Genomic DNA, 17,796 nt, shown 5'->3' on the forward strand with positions numbered 1-17,796 from the left:
GCCGGAAACTCTCCAGCTGCCGGTGTAAGTTGATTTGACGCAAGGCTAACCGCGTCTCGTAGTAGTCACGGTGTTGTGCGAGCCAGAGTGACAAAGTGACGTAAATTCATGCCGTCGTATTGCCGCGGAAACGTGCTGCCATCCAGGCACAATGGCGTGTTTTGAGAGCCCGCGGGTTACGACGCGATGGATATGTCGTTAATAATTGCGAAAGCATCCGCCGCGAAAATTCAGACAAGCACGGAAATTCCCTCTTCGCAAAATTGCGTCGGGGATAAATTCGTCATGTACCGAGAGTATTTTACATAAAACAATACGTGTTTGTTAAAACCGCAGAGAAAAACGGTAAGGAACAGAGGGCAAAGTAAAATTAAAAAACTTTATGAAAATTAATTAATTAGAATTGCCTAGAAAGTTGTTTAAGGGAAGGAAAACTTTCATGAAAGACTCTTTTTTTTTACCGCTAAAGATAAGATACCGATAGAAATAAGATGAATATAAATTTTACCTATTTCTATTTATTATTATTTCGATAGCGTGTATGATTGGTTTCTTTTCAATCTTTAGAATTTATATACCTACTCTCTAAATCTTATAGAGTGGTTTTGCCACTAATATAGAGTGATTGCGATAATCCAGAAGAGAGGGTTGTCACTCTAATTTGAGTAAATGCGGGCACTTATAAGATAGGAGTGAATTTTTTACTAAAATTTTTAGAGTGACTGCTCTACCGGAGTGATAAAGCTATAGTGAATCACGATTTACTAAAGACCGACTGATAAATGACTCTAACAGAGTGAAATTTTTCATTCAAAATTGTTGAGTGACATAATTCACTCTTATTGATACTGATCTACTGCACTTGAGAAGAGTGCTCTTTCACTCAAATGGAGTGCGATTTCACTCCAATTTATAGAACACAATTTTACTGTTTCTTAGAGTGGCGAATCAGTCGAAGTGCACAGGCTCAATTTTCACTTTTTGTTACACTTACATTTCACTCTTCGACTTTTAGCTAGTATATATATATATATATGTGTCTAAATTTATATTTTCCATTATTTTGTTCTAACCACACATTTTATTTCCATTATGTTTGAGTTACGAAACTTATTATACTGTAAGACAAGAATTATAATTCAGAAAGAATTATAATTCTCAAACACATAATTGACTTGCAATATTCATCATACCCATTGCGAAAGCTGCATCTACGCGGTGATGGACCGTGCTGTTGCAGTTGCAGCAGCTGCTGCTGCTGCTGATGCTGATGCTGATGCTGATGCTGATGCTGATGCTGATGCTGATGCTGCTGCTGCTGATGCTGATGATGATGATGATGATGATGATGATGATGATGATGATGATGCTGGTGTTGGGTTGTCGATTTTGATGGGGTCTGATTGCCGGAGCTGCCGGCCATTCCCTCGAGACCCCTCGATAGCTTTAGCATCTCCGTGCCGAAAGCATGAAGGGCGGACATGGCCGAGGGTGGTGGCTCGCTCTCCTGTAGCCAGAGCTCGTGGGTGTCGAGGGTGGTCAGCTCGGTGTCGGTCGACGTGCCGGAGGTGTGTTGCGGCGTGCCGCCGCTGCCGCCCGAGCCCTTGTTCAAGAGGTATCTCTTCCAGGTGCCCCGTCGCTCGAGCCCTGCGCGAATTATCGGAGAACCAGAGATTTTAGCGATTAATCAGAAATTTCTTTTGATCGGGGAAGGAAGGATAATTCCGCTGATCTTCTATTTTATCCGTGAATGAAAGGGAATTTGTTTTCCTTTTTATATCGGGATTCTAGCGACTTGGCGATTGGAGAGCTTCGGAAAATGCAGGATTTACTCTTCGTTCGAACGAAGGGGGACGCTCTTTTGTTGAAAAACGCGAGATTTCAGTAAATTTAGCGACTGAAGATATTGAAGATTGAATTTGTTTTTTTCTTCGATTTGAAGCTTTTTGAAGTGAATTAATGCGAGTGCTCTCTTCGCAAGAAGGTACTCAACCACTACTTGTAAAGATACTTTGCAAAAATTTCTGTATCGTACCTACTCTGAAGTCTATGAATCATAAAATCGACATTGTTAAAAATGAATATTGATTGATTGAAAATAGGAGTTTTACAAATAAAGATAGTTCTTCAAACAATTTATCTTAATTTACTGTTCTTTAGTAAAAAATTCTTTTAAATTTAAAATTCAAAGTATAGGTTCTTTTAAATTTCTTCTAAAAAATTCTTTTAAAAAATAGTTTAATTTAAGTAAATTTTGTTTATTCTTTTTCTAATTTTGTTTTTTGAATTTATCTCTTCTTCTAAATTAACGGGATATTTTGAGTCTGTCGATAAGAGCTATTAACTTTTAATGAGGTACTTAAAGGATTTCTGTGTCATGTTCTGCAATCTTTCAATCCTTGCGGAATACTAAGTGCCCGTGAACGGGGTTTGCGCCCAACGGAGTATCGATTAATTTTCATATTGGCGAGTAGTCGGACGGGGCCTTCTTAGCATACTGTGCCGCATCCAAGATCTTTGCATAATGGCCGGCATTTGCATATCTCCGCCGTGGACGTCGACATGCTTCCGTTGACGTGCCGGCGAAATTTCTTGTCGCAAAGTGCTTTTAGACAGAAGCCTAGCCTAGTCCCTCGTATACCATCGATTCCGGGATCGATTCGACGCGAAAAAACGTACCGCGCGCTGACACCATTAATCAAACGACCATCGCCCATCGGGCATCTTCGATGTTGCATGCCGAATTATTTATACCGTAATGGCGAATTGCACGCGCCAGAGATCCGCGAATAGATAATAGATTGCAATTGCCTAACTTGTGACGAGAAACAATTACGAAACCGCAAGAGCTTTGCATTATCACCGAAAAGTCCCCAAGAATTATCTGAGAAACATAAGTATAAAAGTTTACTTTTTAAATCTCATAGAGTGGTTTTGCCACTAATATATTATATATATTACACTAATATATTAGTGATTGTGATAGTCACTTCAAAAGAGAGGATTGTCACTCTATTTGAGGTTAAATGCGAGCACACACTCATGAGGAAGAAACTGGTAGGAGTGAATTTTTCACTCAAATTTTTAGAGCGGCTGCTCTATCGGAGTGATAGATAAAGCTATAGTGAATCACGATTAACTAAAGATCGACAGATAAATGACTCTAAAGAGTGAAATTTTCCATTTAAAATTATTAAGTGACATAATTTACTTCTATGAACACTGATTTACTGCACTCGAAAAGAGTGCCCTTTCACTCAAATGAAGCATGCGATTTTATTCCAATTTACATATATAGAGCGCAATTTTACTCTTTTTTAGAGTGGCGAATCACTCGAAGTGCACCAGCTGAATTTTCACTTTTCGTTACACTTGTATTTTACTTGTTTTGAATGATATTTTACTCTTCAACTTTTACAGAGAATATATGAAATTGTAATTAATCTACTTTTTCATTGTTTACATTTTTAATTCAATATGTATGTGTTTTCTTCAAAGCTGGCCAGAAAACTTCTTCAAGAATGCATTTTAAAATGCAATAATTGCGCAACGCAGTGTATAAAATAGCGCGGTGCATTCCGCCGTGAAGTTGGTATGCAAATTCTGTTTGAGGCAGTAATCGGAGGGTTGCCCAGGTAAAATCAAAGCGACAATAGACGATGTGGCTTCCGGCGAAACTTTCTGTCGCGGAAGAGAAAGGGAGACGGTAGGAGAGTTCTCTCCCTCGGAACGTTTTGTTGAGAGGGACGAATTTGCGCCCAGCGTTCTCTCGGAAAACGTTTATGAGACGCCTGCAGACACACGGTATCCTTTGAAGTCCCGGAAGCCGACCGATAAATCGGAATAAATAATTTTTATCAGGCGGAGAAACTAAGTCGCAGTTTCCTCTGCTCGGTGCCTCGCTCGTTTCCGAATAAAATGTATTTCCCGGGAAAAAAACTGGGAAGCACTGTCGTGCGGAAAGAGATAGAAAATTGGTGAAAAGGATACATTACCGTATTGTATTACATCTTGCATTTTTTATTAAGATTTGTTTTAATATATTTTTTTAAAACATTACATTTTAAGTTTATTCACTTTTATGGATTTAGAGAGAAAAATTTACCAACAATGGAAAGTTGATAAGCAACAGGGGTAACATTTGATGAACAATAGTCATGTTTTATTTTTTTATCGTTGTCAAGTTGATGGGAAGAAAGCAGGAAATTGCAGGAGTGGTCCGTGAAATGATAAAAGTGTAGATGGAAGAAAAATACGTTTTAACCACTTGTGTTATTTAATTACGATTCTAAAAGCACTTCCATAGGTGAAAACTTGAAACATCAATGATTCAAACGTTTAAAAATTTAGAGAATGGAAAATTTGAGAAGAATAAATCTAGAATTTCTTAAATATTTTATCGAAATGTTCACGCAAGCTTTATTATATTTATGGATTCTGAAAATTTAAGATGGAATCTTTTAATATTCATTTTTTGCTAATCTTCGAAAAATTAAATTAAATATTTATACATCTTATCATATTTTATAAATATATGTATATTTAAGAATAAAAGGTCTAAAAAATTTTGTTTCCTTCTAAAGTAAAATTGTGGCAAAGTAGAATCCGAATAGAAAATATTAAATGAGGCATTGAAGCAAGTGTCTCAGTCGCAAGAGGATCAATCGATATTAGGTTTTTAGGAATGGAAAAACAGGCTAGTGCATAGTACACTAACCTGCCGCGGAGGGTGCACCCTGAGGGGCACCCTGAGGGGCACCCAACCACCCTGATGACCAACCTGCTCCTGTCCCACCGATGTTCTGCTGTTGTTCCGCCAGTAATTTTACTGTCAACGCGTACGTTAGCAGCATCACTCCCAATGGGATATAGAAGCAAATTATGCTACCGATTAACTTATAGAGGGGATCGGGAATCTGGCAGGTTCCGTCCACCAGTACCGAATCATCTTCCTGAAACAGAATGAGAAAATAGATCTATTAATTACTGTTTGATATTAATTCACATAAATATTCGAGCGTACCAGAGGCGTAGCGACGCTATTAAATTAACAGCAAATTATTATCAATTAATTATTATGTAATTAGAATTTATGAACGTACATCCATTTAAATACCGCAACCTTTTAAGTACCGTACTGCAACACATTATTTTATTGATGGTATATGAAAGAATTAATGGTTTATTAAGTTTAATATTGACGACTCTCAACGAAAGGTGATTAATTCTTTATTAAAATTTATTCCAAAATTGCGATTATTAAAAATGTAATAAATGGATTAATTATAAAACTTATTTGATTAAGAAGCATGATGAAAAGAATCGTAATTATATTTATAAAGTAAATATAAATTTTGATAGTAATATTTAATTTAAAAAATTTAAAAACAAGATCGCGAAGAAGAAATAGAAAATAAAATTGATAAAAGGAATTGATAAATATATAATATTAACTTAAATTATAATATGCCAATGGTAAATATAAAAAAAATTATAAAAAATATGTTATAGTAATTAGTAATATTGAGCATGACACAAATCAACAAGTCTGAGCGAAAAATGAGAATTGCGATTCTCTTATATGTTCCAGGACTCCGGAGCAATGTCCTAGTGTGGTGTCCCTCTTAGCGGAAAGCTATAATCCTCATGTGCGGTATGGCGCAGCGATGGCTTTGGGCATCGCTTGCGCGGGTACCGGCCTGAAGGAAGCTATCGCTCTATTGGACCCAATGACTAATGATCCCGTGAATTTCGTCAGGCAAGGTGCGCTGATCGCATCTGCCATGATTCTGATCCAGCAGACGGAATCCACATGTGCCCGTGTTAAAGATTTTAGAGCATTATACGCTAAGGTCGTCGTGGACAAACACGAGGACGTGATGGCCAAGTTTGGAGCAATTTTGGCGCAAGGGATTATCGACGCCGGTGAGTTTCTTTAGACTTTTTTGCATATTTCAATTTTAACTATAAATATTTTGACAAGTCTGCAATTGATTTTTTCTAAAAAATTGTGTGTGTGTGAAATTGAATCATCCTGTATTCTGATCTATGGAATGTATAAAATTTTTTGAAATTTGTAGATGTACTAGTATTTATATAAAACGTGCTTTTAAATTTCTTAATTTTTAGAATTTAGAATTTTTATTACTTACAATAGATTCATTAAATTCTTACATTTTTATTAATTGTTTAAACAATTTGCAATTTTCTAATTTTTGAAAGCACAAATTCTTGTATTCTAAATTTCCAAAAGTGCTTTTGCGAGGTTTCTTACACGTGAAAATGTGAACTTTCGCACTTTTATCACTTTGAGATTTTAATAACTGAAAGAAATAAAATTAACGAAAAGAGCAGCTGCGAAGTGAGACGAACGAATTTCCGTCTTTTCGTAGGTGGTCGCAACGTAACCGTATCTCTGCAATCGCGTACGGGACATACGAACATGCTGGCGGTGGTCGGTGCTCTGGTATTCACTCAATACTGGTACTGGTTCCCACTTGCGCATTGCTTGGCTCTGGCTTTTACGCCGACGTGCCTGATCGCCCTGAACGCTCAGCTAAAGATGCCCAAATTGGAGATTAAATCAAATGCCAGGCCAAGTATGTTTGCTTATCCCGCGCCTCTCGAAGAGAAGAAGAGGGAGGAACGAGAGAAGGTTACGACCGCCGTTCTTAGTATCGCGGCTCGTGCCAGAAGACGCGAGACTGAAAGGAAAGCCAGGGACTCCCATGAAAAGATGGAAGTGGTAAGTTAAAGGAGAAATTAAGAAATGCCAGGGAATGTCAGGAAAAATGTTCTCTTGTAATCCGGCGCCAAATCAAATTTAACGAGAAAAATAGCGAGAAGTAATTATCGAGAAAATAGCGAGAGTAATTATGTTCAAATCCGATATACACCTTTTTAAGCCTGAATTATGTGTATCATTGATATCTTGAAGTATTTATTTGTCGCGATCGACTCGATCGAGCCATCAATTTGGTAAACATTTATTTTTAAATTATTTTTACTTGTATTTTAATAACTTTTAATTTAATCGAGCTTTTATTGGAAGTGAGTTTTATAAAATGTAAAAAATGGAAAAAAATTATTATTTTTCTAATAGAAAACAATAATTGTATTATTATTTCTGCTATTTTATTCTCATTGACTAGACTAATGTGAATGTTCTTTTTTTGGTGAATGGCGGAAAGTTTTAATGAAAGACGTCCTAGCAACGTAATTTTGTTATTGGGACTTGATGCTGTTGAATTATTGAGTCTTGAAAATTTTAGAATTTTTCAATTCTTGAATCTTTTCTATAATTTTTACAATTATTGTGTTTTTATATCTAGGGATTTTAAAATACTTGAATTTGTCTGGCTCTTCGACTTTTAAGATGACTTGAAATAGAAGTACTTTTTAAATATTCAGCATCTTGAGTTTTTTAATGTTTTTTAGAAAGCATTTAAATTTTTCGATACATAAATTAAACCTTTTAAGTTTTATTAGTTTAAACTCCTGCATTTTGACATTTTTAGAGTCACGTTAAAATTTTTGATATTTCGAATGTTTTAAATTCTCGAATATTTAAATTATTAAATTCATGGATCATACAACGTATGTTTTTTGTTTATTAAATTCTTGTTCAAAAATGTATAAATGGTTCGATTTAAATTTATATATACTAGTTATAGATTAGATTAAATTAGATAGATTAGATATATATTTTTATATTTGCACATTTTGTTTTATTTTGATGCGCATTTACTTGCGTAATGTATATGATGTACATTGCGTATTTATAAATTTTGTTTTTACTTCTTAAAAATGTATTAAGCCTCAAGTTTCAATTACAATAAACAAGAATAGAATTCTGCGCATTTCTTTTATCAAAAAGATTGTTGTACAAAATAATCTATTAAGATTTTTTCTATTCTGGGACTTTATGATGAACGTGGTAATTTATATAACAAATTCATGACAAATGAAAGGACACGTTAATAGATTTCAAACACTCGCCCACATAAGAAAAGACAAACTAAACAAAAATTGCAGGATCCGCCCTCGGAGACGAAAGAGCTTCATGAGGTAAAGGAAGCTGCGTCGTCTTCAAAGGAGAAGGATGACAAGAAGAAGGACGAGAAGGAGACTAAGGAAACCAAGGAAACCAAGGAAACCAAGGAGAAGCCCGAGAAAAAAGTGGTAAAAGACGATGAAAAGGAGAAGAAGGAGCCCGAGCCGAGTTTCGAGATCCTCCAGAATCCTGCGCGTGTTCTGCGCCAGCAATTGAAGGTCATACAGCTGGTTGAAGGCAGCCATTATACTTCTGTTAAGGATCTTCAGATCGGCGGCATCGTCATGGTTAAGCACACGCAGACGGACACCGAGGAGGAACTCGTCGAGCCCGTCGCCGGTGAGTGATTGATCCTGTATTCGCTGATTAAAGAGCTCAAAACTTTCTTTCAGAAATTGATCTCGTCGAAAAAGTAACTTTAATTTATATTTAACTGACAATGAGAATGATTGAATTGGAAATTTCGCAATAGTGAAGCAACAGTTCTTGAAGTATAATTTTATTTATACGATATTCACATGAGTTTATAGGCATAGATTTCAAGATATTTATTAATCACTTGGTTTTCAGAAAATAAAGTTTTTATTATTAAACTTTATTTTTTATTCGCACACATGTTATTTATTGATTTATATACTGTCGAGGATTTAAGATTTTACGCATAATCTGTAATATATTTTTGATATTGATTGTTTACAAAAGGAGATAAATTTTTTCACAAAAACGCAATTATTATAAATAAACGGTCCAATTCGATTCGTTACTTTTGGAGTGTCGAGTATGCTCGAAGAGCGTGCGCTTGAGTACTTCCGGTTTGTTTCAGCTTTCGGACCGAAGCCGGAAGAAGAGAAGGAAGCCGAACCGCCCGAACCCTTTGAGTATACCGAGGATTAAAGGCCGGAAACACGCGTCAGCCCGTTCCGTTATCCTGTCGTCCGCCATTCGTCATCGCGATGGCATCGCAATACGCTCGTCGTCACCTTTCGTTAATAACCTCACGTCTCTTTTTTATATTCGGTTTTCCTTGTGTGTCTATTTAATCAGCGGAATACTCTGCCAGCTGTAATAAAGCTGTTGCGTCAGACCTACTCAGTGTTATCAGTCTCCCGCCTTACAACTCTTTAATTAAGTTTCTAAGCAGAATCAAGAAGATTAATGAACAGCTCGCCAATTTAGTTATTTACGAAGCTGTGAATAGTAATATTGAATAGTGAATAGTAATAGTAATTATGGAATAGTGCGAACGTATTTAATTTTTTTTTAATTCAAGAAATTAATTTTTATTAACAAAAATAAATAGAGAGAAAGATACAAAAATAAATAGAGAGAAAGATCGGAATACGATGAAAATAATTCATACATTGCTGCGCAATGATTGTAAATAAATTGATAATTCCTTTTCTCATATGAGTTTTTTTATTTTCTACATATACGTTATGTATCAATAAATTACATTTTTATAGACAAATAATTGTTATTTCTATATTTCTGATTAAAGTTCTAATCATTAACGCTTAATTTTTATATATATCAATTTTTTTCTAATCAACGAAATATTGCAAATTTTAATAAAATATTATTACATCAAATAGATACTTGTTTTACTAGTCATCCATTTTATATTCCTTTAATTAAGCCTTTAAGGGGATCCTATAGTGGCAGTAATTACCGACATTTTTTTATTGGAAGAAATCTTTGAATTGGCTTTACAGAATTGCACAATTCTTTTACAGAATTAAAGTAGGCACAAAAATCTACCCCGCGACAGACGATTTCATATCGGGAACGAAAAAAAATTAAAAATTTTACTAATTTGAGCACATACAGCTGTCACCTGAGGACAATAACAAAAATACTGCTGTTTATATATATATATATAATGACACCCAGGCGGGGTAGGGACAACATGTAGGAACAATATTGTGTAAATAGAACTAAGATTCAACGCCTAGAAAAAAAGATTTTCTTTAATAAAGTTTTATTAAGGAGGGTGGTTGCTCAAATCAATTTGATAAGAATTAGTTCAAATTTATGGAAAATATTCGTCTATGGAAATCTCTCGTCCATGCCAAAGTTGAAAATAATTGTCTGCATGGTTGTTGAGTAATTAATTATTGAAGTTATATTCTTGTCTCTTATACACGGGCGACACAGCAAAAATGTTACCTAACCTGTAACGTAACTCTCGAAAGCATATTAAAAATTATACAAATTTAATGAAAATAGGTGCAAATAATTCTTTACATATTTAGGAAGAACTTTCTCGAAGACTGAAATGATTCGTCTTTATAGTTATCAAGAAATTGTAAAAATAAAACAGAACCACATTTATTATTTCCACATTTCAACGTGGATATATAATAACGTATTTGGATTTCAATTGTACAAACAACTCTTTTTAGACGTTAAGGGGATCCTATAGTGAAGGCCGAACTTCCTCGATGTCGATAATGTCGAACATTTTTAATTCCGTTCTAATTCGTTTTCTATCATTTTCTATATTACCGGCCTATATCTGCCCTTGTCTAACGAGAGGCATCTGTCCTTCTTTCGATTGCTGCGCCATCTCTCGCTACACGCCATATTGCTCTTCTTGTCATTCCGCATGTATATTTGCATGTATAAAAGTTAAAACAATGACACTTTTTTTCTAGACTTCTATCGTAGTTGTAATTGCACGATATTGTTCTTCAATGTTTTCCCTAGAGGGCTAGATTCTCATTTTGTATATATAAACTGCAGTATTTTTGTATAACCAAATATTGTCGTCAGTGACAGCTCTATGTGCCCAAATTTTTAATTTTTGTTTGTTTTGGAAGTTAAAACCGATCTAGCCCTCTACATTTTTGTGCGTACTTTAATTATAGACCAAATTTTTGCAATTCCGTAAAGCCAATTAAAAGTGGTTTTGTTTTAACTAAATGTCGGTAATTATTGCCACTATAGGATCCCCTTAAGCAAAGAATTAGGAAAACATGTTAATGAAATTTGCGATTTTTATTATTTATGGATTTTTCCAGAGGGAAGAAAATATTAATGAAACAATATGTGTATTTTATTTCGTTCATTTGTAGGAAAAAATCACAATCAACTTTTATTGAAAATATTTGTTTTTTATTCTTGCAATTACGCTGAAATAATAATTCTTACAGGGCGTGGTGCCTGTAAATAAATAGACTGTCGGTACTTGTCTGTAACTTGTTATTTTCTGTAAACAACTGATTAATAATTTAGACTTGCGGAGATGATCATGGAGTTATCCTTACACGTCCGCTCGAGCACTTTATTTCAAAAGTTAGCGCGGAGTATACGCGAGACAATACACTCCATAATTCATCGTTGCTCATCGTTAAAGTTTGACGCGAGGCTTGCGGGTCACCCCGTAGACATGAATCTTCCTTGAAATACGCTTCCGCTTTCAGTCTCTGTCGACTCTGTCGTCCGTAATGGTCAGCTCGTGTTCCGCTTTCGCGGCGGTCGCCTTGATCGAGCGCGGGTCATAACGCCCGTCGGTGAGCGCGGGGGAGGAAGGAAACGGGAAAAAGATGAGGAGATAGACGCTCCCTCGTTGCAAGATCGCAGCCCACGCACGTGTACATCCGCCACACGTGTTCCCGGAAGGTGCGAATTCCGCTCGACGTCAGTCGATAGCACTCCACTCGACATAGGGTCTCCAGGGAATGGAGAGCGGCTCGGAGATGACGTCGCCGCACCATTTAATTTTCCATGTAGGTTTTTCAAGATAAGAAGGAAGTTGAGAAACCGAGAAATCAAGGATTTCCTACTTTTGTTATGAAATTGACGATGAAAATGTTCCAGGGAAAATTTGGATTTAAAAATGACAAAATTTCCCGAAAACGTCTAAATTATAGGAATGAAAATGTTCAGAATCCGAAAAGTTAATACGTCAAAAATCATACTTAAAAAATTGTGACATCAAGTCGATATAAAAATAAAGAGATTATGTCAATTTTACAAACTTCGGAATTTTGACCTTTAATTTCATAGAAATTCCGAAATTTATGATCGACGATAAAAATGTTTCAGGGGAAATCTGGATTTGGAAATGACAAAATCTCTCGAAAAGTCTCAATTATAGAAATGAAAATATTCAGAGTCCGAAAAGTTGATATGTGAAAAATCAGACTTAATAAATTTGTGACACCAAGTCTCTAAAAAAATAAAAAGATTGTGTCAATTTCACAAACTTCGAAATGTTGACATTCAGTTTCACGGAAAATCTGAAATTCATGTTCAGAAATGTCCCGATGGAGAAAATGAAGATATCCAGGATGTAAAACTTTGACGTGCCGTGAAGACTTTTTTTTATCTATATGTCTATATTTTCTCCACCTTTCAAGGACTGGATCTCAGATTGACGCGTAATTTAAAGCAAATGATTTTACAACGCGGGGAAAAACGCGGAATATGCGTGGCATGTGTACAATCGTATGGGATATTTTTGTCGCCTGACAGTACAAATTACACTTCGGGTGTTGGATGGAATTTTGAATGAGTATATGGCGGCCGCGAAATTTGGATCAATACCCAAGTAAGGCTTGAAACGCGCTGGTAAATGGTGTTGTAAAGTTGCTGAAACTCGCCCGACAAACTCTCGTCGATGCGGCGATGCTCGTCGTCTCGTCGTCTCGTCCCATCCCGTCTCATCTCTCTCTTTCTCTCGCGCGTTGTGAAACGAAAGTAGTTTGCACATTTGTAAGAGCAGTTTGCAAGCCGAGGCAGCTTCTACGACGATGAACACACCCGGGGTAAGAAAATAACCTGTTAGACGTGTACACATTACATCCATCCCTGGAAAACCCATAACGCCGGCATTTTCCACCGGAATTTGCAGTCATGTTTACATTCGCGAAAATTAAAGGCGACATGTATAATTACTTTGTTGTCGAGCGCAGCTACTAGGTTCTCCACTGTGCGCCATTATTTTTTTACGTCGCTTAAACACTTTTGACGTAAATGTAGAACATAAAAATAAAAAAGAATATATGTAACAGCAATAAAGAATAAACTGAAGATAAAACAAGTTTTATGATACATTCAGCTGTAAAATAAATTACAGCGAATGAAATTGTACAAGTGGCGTGCAATTCTTCGAAATGCGTGTCGCGCGTTCGCTGGTGTTATTTAGCAATGACGGAGCCTCGGGATTTGGACGGTGACATTTAACGCGATTTTCGGGGACGGTTGTGGCGTAAAGCCGCATTGAAACGACGGCTGGTTGAAGGGCTAGTTTCGGGGATTTACGAGGCGGGCGTACGCCGAAAACAACGGACAACTGTTTCATAATATAACGTCGTTTCATCTCGTGCCGTTAATTTCACTCGGGCGAGAGAATATCGCGCCACCGCGGCCGCCGGCCTCCTCCTTTCCGGACGGGACCGCCGCCGCCCGATGAAAAACGGGCGCCGCGATGTGCAGTCCTGTATAAATCCATCCTGCTCCTATCCTGCATCGAGAATGATCGATGAGCAACGCTTCCCGCAAACGGCGATAAACTTTCGGTTATCGAGATTCGCGTCTACCACCTGAGAAGGATATTTTACGTGGCGATACCGCGCAATCTTTCGATCGTTACGGAAAATTGAGTAGCATGTTCGCGGAGCAGAGTGTAGCAAAAAATTATCGCGGTTACATTTTAGCCGTTGTAAGCTGGTCGTGTATTCATATCTGGGGAAATGTATAATTTTTCAAAACTATCAATGCGGAGCGAATAAAAAGCAGGAGAGGAGAAAATGTGAGATATCTCTGAACTGATAATACGACGATCGAAAAGTCCATTTATTGATGAAATAGAATAAATTCTCTTTACAGATATTTTATTCTGGAGAAAGATAATTTGTATAATTTATTTTTAATTGTTAATAAGAATGAAAAAGAAAGCTAGAGTAGTAAAGTTGTCTGACCAATAACTGTCTTCATCTACTCATCTAATATTCGCCAGAACATAAAAAAGAAGAAGATACTCTCTAAATCTCATAGAGTGGTTTCGCCAATAATATATTACAGTGATTGCGATAGTCACTCCAAAAGAGAGGAATTGTCACTCTAATTTAAGTAAATGCGGGCACTCGTAAGGTAGGAGTGAATTTTTTACTCAAATTTTTAGAACGGATACCCTATCAGAGTGATACGATCTCGCTCTAAAGCTATAGTGAATCACTATTCACTAAAGAGCGATTGATAAATGACTCTAACAGAGTGAAATTTTCCACTCAAAATTATAGAGTAACATAATTCACTCCTGATGATTACTGATCTATTGCACTCGAAAAGAGTGTCCTTTCACTGAAGTGGAGTGCGATTGTACTCCAACTTATTGAGCGCAATTTTACTCTTTTTTAGAGTGGCGAATTACTCGAAGTGCACAGGTTCAATTTTCACTTTTAATTACACTTGCATTTCACTCGTTTTGAGTGATATTTCACTCTTCGACTTTTAGAGAGTAAAGAAAGACGAAAAGACGAGGAAAAGTAAAAAGAAAAAAACTAAAGGATTCTGATTGACAAAATAATAATCATCGCGGATGGAAATCGAAAATGCGATTGTGTGGCGAAAATGCGGCGGCTTACCTTCGAGTACATCAGGCTTAGAGGTAGGCTGATCGCGATGCTCAGGATCCAGACGAAGGTGATCTTCAGCGTCACCCTCTTCTTCGTCTTGTTGCGCCCGAATTTCATCGGATAGCGCAGACTTAGATAACGGTCCACGCTTATGGTGCACAGATGCATTATGCTGGCGGTGCAGAATAGCACGTCGAGGCAAATCCAGGCGAGGCAATAAACCGACGGCAGTGGGAAGTATCCTGCGAAACAAAACGGCGAATGAGTCTTGCCCGCGTACTCTCGCTCGGAACGCGGCTAATTAAATCCTGGCTCAATTAGCGGAATCTTGGCTCGCCGGCAGATAAATTTCAATTATCTCGACATTCGTCCGCGCGGTAGGTATTTTATTTATGCGTAACAGTATCGCTGAATATTTTTTTGTATTAAGCGGATTTTAACATTGAGATATACATTGCCGTACGGAATTAATAGAACAATTGAATTTTTAATATATTGAACTCATCGTAGAAAAATATACATTTTGTGTGTGTGTGTGTGAGTGAATTATTAATTTTTGCTCATCGCGAGCATTTTAACATTAGATTTTTATTGTATTCTGAATATTATAAATTAAGCATTAGAATGTGAAAATTGAATTATTATTGATCGGACGAGTTGAAATTACCCTTACTACCCTTGGCTTCTTAGCACGATGTCATATCGAAATGACATCGATACATGGGTCTGCTGACATGTATGATAATGATAGACTAGCAATTTACATGCGTAGTATATTAAGTAAACTTCGTAAAGGGCGCGGCAATTTTCCTTTAATCTTCGCTAGATTGCATTCCAGGCAATTCGGGGCCATTCGATATTAAATTGTCAGTTTCTCTCGCCTGCCAGGCGATATGTGGAAATAGTAATATTATCGCAAATAGAAAGCTGTTATCTCTCGAGATCGATGTTGCAGTGATTTCATTCCTTTTTTTGCGACCTTTAAATTTTGTTTAATATAATTAATCTTCGTAGAGCTGTTATTCGAGTCTCAACGGATGCTCTCGGCGAGTTTTTTTTTAATTATTCATTTTTGCAAGCTGCCAAAGGCCATAATTGATACGCCCACTCTTCGTTAATAAACGTTTTACGTCTAGCGGACGTGGCCACGCAAAAACTTTAGTTTGTCGAGCAGCTTCCGGCTGTAAAACTTCTACGCCAAAGGTTACTTGCTAGTCATTTTATGCACGTAATTAATGAGTAATAAATATACTCGCTCTGCAATCTTTTTTGCAGTTGTTCCTATTCTGATCTAAATATTTTACAAAATAGAAATTGAGTTTTATAATAAGAATTTTATTGATTTTAGATTAAGCGTTTAACTCATTAACAACAAGTTTTAACAATAGATTCGATCGTGATAAAGATCACTTTCTGATATGTTTTAAAACTAGTTAACGATCTAATCTCATAAAGATAGCCCGCTTATTCGAAATAAAATTAAGATTTAATTAAGATTGGGATTTAGTTTATTCCCAAAATATTTTGATAAGATTAGTTTTTAGAAACGCTGGGAAGGTTTAAACGAGCGAAAATCGCTTAGAGAGTCAAAGGTTTCTCTTAAGTACACGAGACAATGATTAACCTTTAACTGATAAGCTTCTCTTTGACAGAGATTATTTAAATTTCACGACAGTGCCGTGCAAATGTCGCGTGGGGTGTCGCGTTCGCAGGATCCTGTTCCCCGTGGGAGGGATGAAGTACCGAAAGCACAGATCCTGCAGGTGAAACGACAGGCGGTTACTGTACGAAGGAGCGAGGGATTAACACAACTCCGCGTGTCGAACGAAATTACCGTCTCGTGCCCGCCGTGCAACCCCCAGAAACTGCATATTCATGTATACGCCGCCGGATTATCCATCGTGTATACCGACGATCTAATATTTCGCTGTGTTATTAATGCAGTCGCTGGTATACTCCGCCGTGATTCCGGCTGCTTGCAAAATCGTCAGTCGTCCCCGGAGATTTGCACGCGTATGTATGTACGTCGCTTATATTTCCAAAGAAAGGCTCTACTTATGATTCATGTTATTGTAACCGTTGTATATTATTATATGCATTTCATTTGCAATACGATGTATTCGTTCAACGCAGTGAAAATAAGAATTAATGAGGTTGTACAAAACTGAATTCCAATTATAATTAAGCGAAAAATCTACTCTGTAAATTTCATAGAGTGGTTTCACCACTAATATATTAGAGTGATTGCGATAGTCACTCTAAAAGAGAGAAATTATTGCTCTAATTTGAGTAAATGCGGGCACTCATAAGGTAAGAATGAATTTTTCACTCAAATTTTTAGAGTGACTGCTCTATAGGAGTGATATGACCTCACTCTAAAGCTACAGTGAATCACGATTCACTAAAAATCGACTGATAAATGACTCTAACAGAGTGAAATTTTCCACTCAAAATAGAGTGACATAATTCACTTCTATAAACACTGATCTACTGCGCTCGAAAAGAGTGCCCTTTTTACTCAAATGGAGTGCGATTTCATTCCAATTTATGGAGCGCAATTTTACTCTTTCTTAGAATGGTGAATCATTCGAAGTCCACAGGCTCGGTTTTCACTTTTTATTATACTTGCATTTCACTTTTCGAATTTTAGAGAATATAGTTTAGTTAAACATCAGAAATCTCGAAATTCAAGAAATCATAGTAATTGATATAGTTTTTTGCGCGGTTGACAGGTTTCTGTGAAATTAAAAATAAAGAGCTTTTTCTATGAATTAAATTTTATGAAAGCGCGATAGTCAAAAAATTTATTACATATGGATATTAATGAAAGTAAATGTGTGTACATACTTACATACATATATTATATTTCCATATATATTTATTGTATGTACACTGTTAAATTCGTAGTGTTATACTCAATTTGAGTCATTTTTAATCATTCTTATAGGTCATCACTGCTCCTACACACTATGTCGTTACATAATTTAACTAAAAACTAATGGAGTTAAAAGAATACTGTTTTATGTTAAAATAAGAATTTCGACATAGGGTAGACCGGGGCACGTTGTCACACGGGGCACGTTGTCACATCGGCTTTATTTAAAAAACTAATAACCAGAGGGCAGCATCCGTCATTCCCAAAACGTGTTAGTGTATGCCCAT

At 36.5% G+C, this 17,796-nt stretch overlaps 2 protein-coding genes across 6 annotated transcripts in view; one reads left to right on the forward strand and one right to left on the reverse strand.

The window, feature by feature from the left end:
* Rpn2 (Regulatory particle non-ATPase 2) overlaps nucleotides 1-9,141 on the forward strand; it is a 50,451-nt gene extending 41,310 nt beyond the window's left edge. The window contains exons 11-14 of the mRNA XM_071713203.1: nucleotides 5,591-5,925; nucleotides 6,393-6,745; nucleotides 8,035-8,392; nucleotides 8,877-9,141. Coding sequence (XP_071569304.1) covers nucleotides 5,591-5,925; nucleotides 6,393-6,745; nucleotides 8,035-8,392; nucleotides 8,877-8,947 — 1,117 coding nt within the window. The 3' untranslated portion in view covers nucleotides 8,948-9,141. The remainder of the gene's footprint in view (nucleotides 1-5,590; nucleotides 5,926-6,392; nucleotides 6,746-8,034; nucleotides 8,393-8,876) is intronic.
* Nucleotides 1-17,796, reverse strand: part of 5-ht2b (5-hydroxytryptamine receptor 2B) — a 58,274-nt gene that overhangs the window by 10,277 nt on the left and 30,201 nt on the right. For 4 of the 5 annotated variants that reach the window (XM_071713204.1, XM_071713207.1, XM_071713206.1 and 1 more), the window contains 3 exons: nucleotides 14,644-14,876; nucleotides 4,718-4,952; nucleotides 1,194-1,647 (listed from right to left, as the gene is read on the reverse strand). In XM_071713204.1, coding sequence (XP_071569305.1) covers nucleotides 1,194-1,647; nucleotides 4,718-4,952; nucleotides 14,644-14,876 — 922 coding nt within the window. The remainder of the gene's footprint in view (nucleotides 1-1,193; nucleotides 1,648-4,717; nucleotides 4,953-14,643; nucleotides 14,877-17,796) is intronic. The other variant, XM_071713208.1, reaches the window with a different exon arrangement.

Source organism: Temnothorax nylanderi, unplaced genomic scaffold (genome assembly GCF_030848795.1).
Source record: "Temnothorax nylanderi isolate EJ_2023f unplaced genomic scaffold, tnyl_v1.0 TNYL_tig0121_pilon, whole genome shotgun sequence".
Classification (NCBI taxonomy): domain Eukaryota; kingdom Metazoa; phylum Arthropoda; class Insecta; order Hymenoptera; family Formicidae; genus Temnothorax; species Temnothorax nylanderi.